This window comes from Globicephala melas, chromosome X (assembly GCF_963455315.2).
Source record: "Globicephala melas chromosome X, mGloMel1.2, whole genome shotgun sequence".
NCBI classification, from domain to species: Eukaryota; Metazoa; Chordata; class Mammalia; order Artiodactyla; family Delphinidae; genus Globicephala; species Globicephala melas.
In genome coordinates this window covers 83,827,143-83,839,341 of record NC_083335.1, presented here as the reverse complement: position 1 = coordinate 83,839,341, position 12,199 = coordinate 83,827,143, and the positions used below count along the sequence as shown (strand labels likewise).

Here is a 12,199-nt window from a genome sequence, read left to right as displayed (position 1 = left end):
TTTCTCTTATAAGCCTTTTATAAGCCTCTCTCTTATAATCCTCTCTCATAAGCCTTTAAACAATATTAATTTCAACCTGAATTTTATCAGATGCCTGGTGCTGATAGACAAAGACAGATAAATGCAGCTAGTGAGGGAGACATATATAAGCCAGTCACTCATACAATGTGGTAAGTATTATAATAAAAGCCTTTGTATATAAATAAAGTTAATAAATCATATATGAGAAAGCATAAATAACATGGATTTCAGGGGAAATTTTTTGGAAAAGTATGGGGACCTAGGTCATAGAAACTATACTGTGTGCTACTTAGTTGATTTACTATGGTACCCATTGATTTTTACCCTCTAGTCTGTCTCTTGGGGTTGAAGCCCTTTCCACTTCCATACATTTAGTAAGTAGAGTGACAAAACGAGATGGTAGGTGAGGATTCTAGGAACTACATTCTTCTTACCCAGACATTGTTTCCTTTACAGGTATAATAAGCTGGAACTCTCACCAGTAGTAGTCTCAACCACCATGGTACCAAATATTATAGATAAACCATTCATTCTGGAGATATCTACCAGCTCCAAGACACCCACTACTGAGGAGGCATCTCTTTTCAAAAAGCCATTCATTTTAAAAGAGGAACCCACTACTGAGGATACAATCCTCATCAAGGGGTCATTAAAGAAGAGCACAAATCAGAGGGAGGTGTCCCTCTTAGAGAAGCCACTATCCTTGCAGGATGAGACTGACAGTGATGTTGTAGAGCCAGTGACTTTTGGGGAGAAGCATAAAACTGAGAAGGCAGCCATCAACAAGAGTACATTATCTTTAAAGAATATGTGCACACATCAGGGGAAGCAGTCCTGCACGAGGGAGGAGTTGGCATTGCAGGACATCAGTGTTGAAGAGGATTCTTTCTTTATGGAGCCCATAAACTTTAGGAAGAAGCCTAAAACTGAGGAGGCAACCCCCACCAAGAAGCTGTTATCTTTAAAGAAAAAGTGTACCACTCAGGGGAAGATGTCCTGTATGAAGAAGCCACTAGTATTGCAGAAGATCACCTCTGAAGAGAAGTCACTCGCTAAGGAGCTGTTGTCTTTTAAGAGAAAGCCTACCACTGAGAAGGAGTGCCTTTTCCAGGAGCCATCTGCATTGCCAAAGAAGCACACCACTGAACAAGAGGTGTCCATCTTGAAGAAATCATTGGCCTTTCAGGAGAAGATCGACACTGAAGAGGATTCTGTCTTTAAGGAACCATTGGCTTTTAAGAAACAACCTACCACAGTGGAGACAACCTTCACCACAAGGCCATTATCTTTAAAGAAGAAGTGCACTACTCAGGGGAAGATAGCCCACTTGAAGAAGCCATTAGTATTGCAGAAGACCATCTCTGGAGAGAAGGCACTTATCAAGGAGTCATTGTCCTTTAAAAAGAAGCCTACCACTAAGGAGGAGTCCCTCTTCCAGGAGCTATCTGTGTTGCAAGAGAAGCACACCACTGATGGGGAGGTTACCCTTTTGAAGAAGCCAGAGGCATTGCAGGAGAAAAAGGATGGCGAAGATGAATTTCTTATGGAGCCAATTTCCTCAAGGAAGAAGCATACTACTAAGGAGGCAACCCTTTCCAAGAAGCCATTACCTTTAAAGAAGAAGCATACTACTCGGGGGAAGAGGTACCGCTTGAAGAAGCCACTAGTATTACAGAAGACCACCTCTGAAGAGAAGTCACTCATTAAGGAGCCGTTATCCCTTAAGAAGAAGCCTACCACTAAGGAGTCCCTTTTCCAAGAGCCATCAGCATTGCAGGAGAGGCACACCACTCGGGAGGAGTTGTCCATCTTGGAGAAGCCGTTGGTCTTGCAGAAGACTCCAACTGCAGAGGAGTCCCTTTTAAGGGAGCCTTTGGCTTTTAACAAGAAGCGTACCATTGAGGAGGCAACCTCCTCTAACAAGCTGTTGTCTTTAAAGAAGAAGTGTACCAGTCAGGGTAAGGTGTCCTGTTTGACCAAGCCACTAGTATTGCAGACCATTTCTGAAGAGACGTCACTCATTAAGGAGCCATTATCCTTTAAAAAAAAGCCTACCACTGAGGAGGAGTCCCTCTTGAAGAAACCATCTGCACTGCAAGAGAAGCACACCATTCAGGGGGATGTGGTCCTCTTAAAGAAGCTATGGGCATTGCAGGAGAATATAGACAGTAAAGATGAATTTCTTATGGATCCAGTGTCATTTAGGAAGAAACATACCACAGATGTGGCAATCTCTACCAAGGAGTCATTATCTTTAAAGAAGAAAAAGTGTACCACTCAAATGATGATGCCTATCTTCCAAGAACAGTTGGACTTGCAGAATATGATTGGTGAAGGTGAGGACTCCTCCTTTATGGAGCCAATGTCATTTAGGAAGAAGTCTTCAACTGATGAGACAATTCTAACCAAGACACCGGTATCTTTAAAAAAGAGGCAAATCACTCAGGGGAAGACGTTCCTCTTAAAGAAGCCGCTGGTCATAGAGAAGACTACCTCTGAAGAGGAGTCACTCTTTAAGGAGCTGTTGCCCTTTAAAAAAAAGTCTACAACTGAAGAGTTCCTCTTCCAGGATCCATCTGTACTGAAAGAGAGGCACACCACTCTGCAAGAGGTGTCCCTCTCAAAGAAACCATTGGCCTTGCAGGAGAATATCACCACTGAAGAAGAATCATATATTAAGGAGCCATTGACCTTGGAGGAGAGGTCTACCGCTGAGGAGGAATTCCCCTTTCAGGAGCCATTTTCACTGCATGTTAAACCTACCAACAAAGATGAGTCCCTCTTCAGGAAGTCTTTTGCCTTGCAGAAGAAGACTGATAACAAAGAGGACTCCTTGAAGGCACTGTTGGCTTTGCAGGACAAAAGCACCACTGAAGAGGAATTCCTTTTCAAGAAACCGTTGGTTCTGAAGGAAGAGCTCTCCACTGAGGTGGCAGTGAGCATAGAGGGGCAATTATCTTTAAAGAAGAAGCCCACTGCTCAGGGGGAGGTGTTCCTCTTGAAAAAGCAGTTGGCCTTGCAAGAAAACATCACCATTGAAGAGGAGTCCCTAATTAAGCAGCCACAGGCCTTGCAGGAGAAGCCCAGCATTGAAAAGGAGACCATCCTGAGGGAGTCCTTGACCTTGCAGGAGAATCTCACAATTGAGGAGGAGACTATCCTGAAGGAGCCCCTGGCCTTGCAGGAGAATCCCAGCATTGAGAAGGAAATCATCTTGAGGGAGTCCTTGGCCTTGCAGGAGAAGCCCACGAGTGAGAAAGAGACCCTCTTTGAGGAGCCCTTGGCCTTGCAGGAGAATCCCACAATTGAGGAGGAGCCTATCCTGAAGGAGTACTTGGCCTTGCAGGAGAAGCCCAGCAGTGAGAAAGACTTGTCTTCCAAGGAGCCATTGGCCTTGCAAAAGAATCTCACTCACAAAGAAGACACCTTTATCAAAGATTTCATCATCCTCCAAGTTGAAACCAGCCCACATGTGTCTACCACTGCCCCTGACTCTAGAACAGGCTTGTCCAGCACTGTCACCATGTCCAGTGTGGGCAAGTTCAGTACCACAAGCCAGTCCAGTACTTGTGAATCCAGTTCCAATGAACCTTTCTCATCTCAGGACAAGAGATCAGAGAAGGAGGTATTCTGCTTTCTTTCTTCTTAAATTAGATGAAGTGTTCTTTGTTGTCCTGGAGGTGGCTGCTAGCAAAGAGATTTTTTTTGCCTTCCTAAGCAATTGGTATTAAATCAAGTTGGCCTTGTGGAATCTCTTGACTTTGTGATTGGCGTAGTGATGTACCTGAGCAATTAGAAAGTATTTATTCCAGGAATACCCCCCAAGGGTCTGGAATACTGTGTGTGTGTGTGTGTGTGTGTGTGTGTGTGTGTGTGTGTGTGTGTGTGTGTGTGTGTGTGTGTGTGTATGTGTGTGTGTGTGTGTGTATATTATATACATATATATATAATATATATATATATGTATGTATATATATGCTTTTCAGTAGTGGCTAGACAATTTCTTTCAGGAAATTGCCTTTCTTAGTAATTGCAGTCTGCATTACATTGGATCTTAGCTAAAGATGGATTAAGTTCACAGAGGCATCTTCCAAGGAAGATGGTTTTTAAGTTGTAAATTGGAAGGACTAAGGGATGAAATTTGGCAAGCAGAAGAAGAAAGACCCCTCTTGTAGGCAGAACAACCTGGTTAAATGTGTAGAAGGGAGGAAAAGGCTAACAAGAAGATGAACTGGGCCAGATCAAAGCACTGAGACATAACAAGGGACCTAAGAAGACAGGTGACATAATTTGAAAGAGTAAGACAAGAATGTCTTTCTTGGAGAATCTTGAGTTTACCTGTAAAAATAGTGTCTGTTTCTTAGGGCAGAGCCGGTATGTACAGGAGGACTAAGCATTTCTTGGTTACTCAACAGTATGAGGATTACAGGGCCAAGGGGTGCTCTGTTATGGCCCAGGACATATAAGGCTTGAGGAACCTTAGGAGGAGATGACAGTGGGAAGAAAGGAGTCATTTTTTATGTATGTGTGCTAAGCTTTCCTTGGAATCTTTCTCTTAATATGTCTTTCTGGTGATTTCCAAGCAGATGACCCCACTGGAGGATATTGACAAGGACCACAGTGATCCATTTTTCAACTCAATATATGCTAAGGATATCTTCAGTTACATGAAGGAGAGAGAGGTGTGTAGGTGGTGAGGGTGAGGGGCAATGATTTCCAGTTCTCATTTTCTCATCACACATCCTTCAAATGCAAGTTTAAAGGGGAGGTAATAATGATGATGAAAACAATATTAGCAGCAACTGACATCTACTGGTAGCATACTATGAGTTAAACATTGTGCTAAGGGATTTATAAACATTATCTTGTTTAATTTTCCCAATAACTTCATGATGGTAGGTATTATTATCTCCTTTTTATAGTTGGAGGAAACTGCTCAGTCAACACAAATAGTATGTGGTAGATCTGGGATATGAACTAAAGTCTAATTACCTTGGAGACCATAAGCCTACACCTCTAATTGTTGAGGAGCTAATCTCAGACACAAAAATTGTCAAGCGGGCTCTTTCTGAGTGACTGCTCTTAGGGATCTTTTCCTTTCTCTGTGCAAGTTTCTGGCATCATATGTAAAACCAGACCTTTTATTCCAGCTCTCCAACCTGGTGAAATTTTCTTTCTCCTTTGAAATCTGCCAGTCTCTTTTACCACTAATATTCATCAATTCCAGATTTTCTTCTGTCTCTCAGTGGAACAGATGGGACCAAGGTTATCTACTAACTAGAATTTTAGCAAGCCATGCATAAGAGGAAAGATGAATATCTCATCTTCTCTCTAGAGACACAGCAATAGATTAACTGACTCCAGTGCCTGTACTTTTTCTAGTATACCTTGGAGGAAGCAAGAGATTACTATACTAAAAGTGCAGGCCTTAGCTCAGCAGTATTGGTTTCACTGGGGATCTTATGGGAGATTGGGATTGACATATATATTGACATATATACACTAACTAAAATCAATAACATAAGAACGTGCTATATAAAAAAATAAATAAAATTAAATTAAAAAAAAGATATGCAGAAACCTAGCCTCACCCCAAACCTTCTAAATTAGAATGTGAATTTTAAAGATCCTCAAGTATCTTTCACATATGCATGTTAAAGTTTGAGAAGGACTCCTCTACACAGCCTGGTATTGTGCTTTAGACTGAATTGCAAAGAAGGGGCAGAATCTCTTTGGTATTCATCTATAGTCATAGGTGTATTCCTGCCCATATTCCATATTCTCCTGGACTCCTCGCTATCCACCCTGACACTTAAATATCATGTGTGTCCATTTCCTAAGGATAACTGAAACTTGTCTGGAAAAGGATACTTTTATCTGCCCCTATCTGATACCAGCTGAAAATAATGATTTAGAACCCTGAGGAAATTACTTAGGTTACAATTTTTTTCTGAGATACTAGTTGCAAATATTTTTTCCCAAGTTACAATTTTTGAACTACAGGAAGAGTTTATTTGTTAACACTTCTTTCTTCTTGCTGCCAGGAAAAGTTCATACTTAAAAAATACATGACCAGGCAGAATGATATCAACAGTGACATGAGGGCCATTCTCGTGGACTGGTTGGTGGAGGTGCAGGTAAGCCTGACAACTGCTGCCTTAAGGGGCTGATATTCTCTTTATCAATTATTCATTCAGCATTGCCAGGTCCCAAACGTAGTAAAAATTTACTGGGTCTACAGAGCTGAATAAGCCATGATTCCTGCCCTCAGGGAGCTTATGACCTAGGGGACAAGATAAGACAAGCAGGCAGATAAGAACGATACAAAGTAGAATATACTAAGTACTATAAGAATGTTATTAATAAGACACTCGGAGAACCCAGTGGAAGGAGAGAGATTTCTAGAAAAGGCAATGATGGTATGTCAGTTTAATCATTCTCAAAATCCTGTAAAAGTATATCTTGTGATTTGGATAGGGGTTAGTGACAAAGTCTCTCAAGCTTTGGATGGGATGGGTAATAGGAAGGACATTGTAGCCCCAAACAGGGCAAATGGCTGTTTGTTGAGGGTTGGATGTTGAGGGAATATTGTTATGAATACTTAATTATCACTTTATACTAACAAAGGTAGTCCAGAATAGTACCTGGACGTAGTAGGTGTCAATAAATATTTGTTGAATGAATGGAATTGAAAGGATTGCTGTGGAGTTTGCAAGGAAATATAAAGCATAGTATATGCCCAGCAGAGGCTTACTATATAATTGGGAAGAAAATGTAATATAGTTTAATATCCTTTAAGTACCAGAGTAATGGTTCAGGCTCACTTTGGAGTGACAGACCAGGGAAATGTGGTAGACATGGTATATTTGAACATCAGCAAAGCATGAAAATGTCATCTTATGGAAATGATGCAAAATAGTAAATTAGATAAGAGTAGAATTTGAGTAAATCTTAAATAAGTAAAATTGATCACAAAGATTGCTGATCATTACCAAGCAAGAAAGAGATTTCTAGTAGACTGCCAGTGGACTTTGTTCTGATCAATATTTTTATAAGTGATGTAGATGAGAACAGAGAAGATCATCTCATCAAATTCACAGATGGCATGAAACTGGGAGTAGGGGTAGGAAATAAATGGATAACAGATAAAATGTCTCTAGCAGCTGGAATGATGAACTGAATCTTTTAATAAAAAAGTTTTGTTATTTTTATTGCACAAAATTCATAATTATTATAGCAAAGTAAGAAATTATAATTACTTATGATCCCACAACGTACAAACAGTGTTAACATTTGTGTGTGTTTATTATCCCCCGCTTTTTTTTTTAACATCTTTATTGGAGTATAATTGCTTTACATTGTTGTGTTAGTTGCTGCTGTATAACAGAGTGAATCAGCTATATGTATACATATATCCCCATATCCCCTCCCTCTTGCATCTCCCTCCCACCCTCCCTATCCCACCCCTCTAGGTGGTCACAAAGCATTGAGCTAATCTCCCTGTGCGATGCAGCTGCTTCCCACTAGTTATCTGTTTTACATTTGGTAGTGTATATATGTCAGTGCCACTCTCTCACTTCGTCTCAGCTTACCCTTCCCCCTCCCCGTGTCCTTAAGTCCATTCTCTACGTCTGCATCTTTTTTTTTCGGTACATAGGCCTCTCACCGTTGTGGCCCTTCCCATTGCGGAGCACAGGCTCCGGACACGCAGGCTCAGTGGCCATGGCTCACGGGCCCAGCCGCTCCACGGCACGTGGGATCTTCCCTGACCGGGGCACGAACCCGCGTCCCCTGCATCAGCAGGCGGACTCTCAACCACTGCACCACCAGGGAAGCCCTATGTCTGCATCTTTATTCCTGTCCTGGCCCTAGGATGTTCAGAACCAATTTTTTTTTTAAGATTCCATATATATGTGTTAGCATACGGTATTTGTTTTTCTCTTTTTGACCTTTGTAACATTTTGGGATTGACTTTTATCACTCACCATAATTCCCTTGAGGTCTGTCCAAGTTGTGTGTATCAATAGTTCATTCCTTTTTATTGCTGAGTAGTATTCCATGGTATGGATGTACCAAGGTTAGTTTAACCCTTCACCCATTGAAGGCCATTTGGGTTGTTTCCAGTTTCTGAGACTGTGAAAAGAACATCTATAAACATTAATTTACAGGGTTTTATGTGAATATAAGTTTTCATTCCTAACATCAATACCCAGGAATGGGATTGCTGTGTCATATGATAAATGTATGTTTAACTTAATGAGAAAGTGCTACAGAGTGACTGTATCATCTTGCACTCTCACCTGCAGTGTATGAGAGTTCTAGCTGCTCTGAATTCCTGGTCAGCACTGGGTATTTTTTTTTAAACTTTAGCCATATAGATGTGTAGAGGAATCTCACCGTAGTTCTAATTCGCATTTGCTAATGATGTTGAACATCATACTTGTCATCTGTATATCCTTTTTGATGAAGTGTCTGTGTCTTTTGCCCAGTTTTAAATTGGGTAGTTTATTTTCTTTGTGTCAAGTTATGAGAGTTCTTTACATGTTCTGGATGCAAATCCTTTGTTGGATGTGTGATTTACAAACATATCCTACCAGTCTGTAGTCTTTTGATTCTTTTATCTGTGTCTTTCACAGAGCAAAAATTTCTGATTTTGATAGTCCAGTTTTTCGATGTTTTCTGTATGGATTGCAATTTTTGTGTCATATCTAAGAACTCTGCTTAAACCTAGGTCATGAATATTTTCTCCCATATTTTATCTAAAAATTTTATAGCTTTAACATTAAATCTATAATTCATTTTGAGTTAATTTTTATATAAGGTATGCAGGTTTTGAAATCAAGTTTCATTGTTTTGCATATGGATGTCTAATTGTTCTAATACCATTTGTGGAAAAATATACTTTCTCCACTAAATTGCTTTTGCACCTTTGCCAAAAATCTGTTTGCCTTATTTGTGTGGGTCTATTTCTATACTTTTTTTAAATATTCTGTTTCATTGATCTGTGTCTATCCCTTTGCCAGTATTGCAGCCTTTATTTCTATAGTTTTATAGTAAGTCTTAAAACGAGGTAACATGATTCTTCCAACCCTATTCTGTCTTTTTTTTCAAAATTGTTTTAGCTATTCTAGTGTCTTAGCCTTTCTAGACAAATTTTAGAATCAGTTTGTCTATATCTACTAAAAAATCCCGCTGAGGGTTTGATTGGAATTGAATTACATCTTGTGCAGAAAAGAGTTAACATAACAGGCATGATGCTACTAGCCTTAGAAAGGCCTGTTTGCAAGGTTGCCCTTTGGCTGGCATCTGGGAACTTGATTGGTAAGCAGTTCCCTACACTGCTGTAAAATTCTCCCCTAATGATAACTGTGCCTAAACTCTTTGTGCAAACACTATGGTTTATTCTGAACACCTGCTTTCCTTCTGCGAGTCTGGAACTTTGGTCCATGTTAGGTAGAGTGTTTATGTGACCAGCTCCCAGTAAAATGTTAGGCACTGAGTCATTAATGAGCTTCCCTGTTACACAACACTTGACACGTATTGTTCCGTCTTATTGCTGGAGGAATTAACTGCATCCTGAGAGACTCTGCGGGAATAGGACTCTTGGAAGCTTGCTTCTGGTTTTCACCAATTTTTGCCCATGCTCCTTTTCTCTTTGCTTTGTATCTTTTGCTATAATAAATCATAGCCATGAGTGTGACTATGTGCTGAGTCCTGTGAGTCATCCTAGGAATCATTGTACCTGGAGGTGGTCTTGGGGACCCCCAATACACATTTATAGGTGAATTTGCATAGAATCAACATTTTTTTCTATGTTGAATCTTCCAACCCATGAACCATGAATGTAGTATGTCTCTCATGTATTTAGATTTTCTTTGATTTTTTTTAAAAAAAACATACAGATCCTGTACATGTTTTGTTAGATTTATACCCAAATATTTTCTTTTTTGTAGCTATTGTAAATGGTATTTAAAAATTTTTTTGGTTTCCATTTGTACAGTGCCAATATGAAATATTGATATTTGTGTGTTGACCTTGTTTTCTATGATCTTGCTAAAACTCACTTATTAAATCTTAGGAGTTCTTTTTTTGGTAGATTTCTTGAAGTTATCTACATAGACAATTATGTCATTTGCAAATGGAGACAGTTTGATCCCTTTCCAGTCTGTATACATTTAACTTCATTTTTGTGTTTTATTGCACTGTGCAGGACTTAATTATGATGTTGATAGAATCAGTAAGAGTGGACAACCTTGTCTTGTCCCTGATCTTCGAAATAAAGCAGTTAATCTTTCACCATTAGTATGATCTTAACTGTAGAGTTTTTGCTGCTACCTTTGATCAGGTTGAGAAATTTACTTTCCATTCTTAGTTTGCTGATACATATTTATCATGACAATGTTAAATTTGTCAAACGCTTTTTTCCTGCATCTATTGATTTTGTTTTTGGCTTTAGCCTATTGATGTGGTGGATTATATTGATTTTTAAATATTGAAGCAGGCTCATATTCCTGGGATAAACTCCACTTGGTTCTGGAGTATTATTCTTATGTATTGCAAATCTTATATGCTAATATTTTGTTGAGGATTTTTGCATCTATGTTTATGATATATGTTGGTCTGTAGTGTTCTTTTTAAAAATATTTGTGTACTGTATTTTTCTGGTTCTTTAGTTCTTTCTGGAAGAACTAAAGAGCAAACAGTGAAGAACAACAAAATAAATGAAATTTAAAATCTCTAGAAGGAATCAATAGCAGAATAACTGAGGCAGAAGAACGGATAAGTGACCTGGAAGATAAAATAGAGGAAATAACTACAGCAGAGCAGAATAAAGAAAACAGAATGAAAAGAATTGAGGACAGTCTCAGAGATCTCTGGGACAATATTAAACATACCAACATTTGAATTATAGGGGTCCCAGAAGAAGAAGAGAAAAAAGAAAGGGACTGAGAAAATATTTGAAGAGATTATAGTTGAAAACTTCCCTAACATGGGAAAAGAAATAGTCAGTCACATCTAGGAAGTGCAGAGAGTCCCATACAGGATAAATCCAAGCAGAGACATGCCAAGACACATATTAATAAAATTATCAAAAATTAAATACAAAATAAAAATATTAAAAGCAGCAAGGGAAAAGCAAAAAATAATATACAAGGGAATCCCCATAAGGTTAACAGCTGATCTTTCAGCAGAAACTCTGCAAGCCAGAAGGGAGTGGCGGGACATATTTAAAGTGATGAAAGGGAAAAACCTACAAAAAAGATTACCCAGCAAGGATTTCATTCAGATTCGACAGAGAAATTAAAACCTTTACAGACAAGAAAAAGCTAAGAGAATTCAGCACCACCAAACCAGCTTTACAACAAACATTAAAGGAACTTCTCTAGGCAGGAAACACAAGAGAAGGAAAAGACCTACAATAACAAACCTGAAACAATTAAGAAAATGGTAATAGGAACATACATATTGATAACTACCTTAAAGGTAAATGGATTAAATGCTCCAACCAAAAGACATAGGCTGGCTGAATGCATACAAAAACAAAACCCATATATATATGCTGTCTACAAGAGACCCACTTCAGACCTAGGGATAGATACAGACTGTAAGAGAGGGGATGGAAAAAGATATTCCATGCAAATGGAAATCAAAAGAAAGCTGGAGTAGCAATTCTCATATCAGACAAAATAGACTTTAAAACAAAGACTATTACAAGAGACAAAGAAGGACACTACATAATGATCAAAGGATCAATCCAAGAAGAAGATATAACAATTGTAAATATTTATGCACCCATCATAGGAACACCTCAGTACGTAAGGCAAATGCTAACAGCCATAAAAGGGGAAATCGACAGTAACACAATGATAGTAGGGGACTTTAATGCCCCAGTTTCACCAATGGACAGATCATCCAAAATGAAAATAAATAAGGAAACACAAGCTTTAAATGATACATTAAAGAAGATGGACTTAATTGATATTTATAGGACATTCCATCCAAAAACAACAGAATACTCTTTCTTCTCAGGTGTTCGTGGAACATTCTCCAGGATAGATCCAAACTATACAATGGTGGAAAGACAGCCTCTTCAACAAATGGTGCTGGGAAAACTGGACAGCTACATGTAAAAGAATGAAATTAGAACACTCCCTAACACCGTATACAAAAATAAACT

At 39.0% G+C, this 12,199-nt stretch overlaps 1 protein-coding gene across 4 annotated transcripts in view; it reads left to right on the top strand.

Moving 5' to 3' along the window:
* The window catches only part of CCNB3 (cyclin B3), a 64,789-nt gene that overhangs the window by 32,509 nt on the left and 20,081 nt on the right, over positions 1 to 12,199 (top strand). For 2 of the 4 annotated variants that reach the window (XM_060292903.1, XM_060292901.1), the window contains exons 5-7: positions 478 to 3,646; positions 4,608 to 4,703; positions 6,066 to 6,158. In XM_060292903.1, coding sequence (XP_060148886.1) covers positions 478 to 3,646; positions 4,608 to 4,703; positions 6,066 to 6,158 — 3,358 coding nt within the window. Of the gene's footprint in view, positions 1 to 477; positions 3,647 to 4,604; positions 4,704 to 6,065; positions 6,159 to 12,199 lie in introns of all 4 variants that reach the window. The other 2 variants (XM_060292902.1, XM_060292900.1) reach the window with 1 other exon arrangement.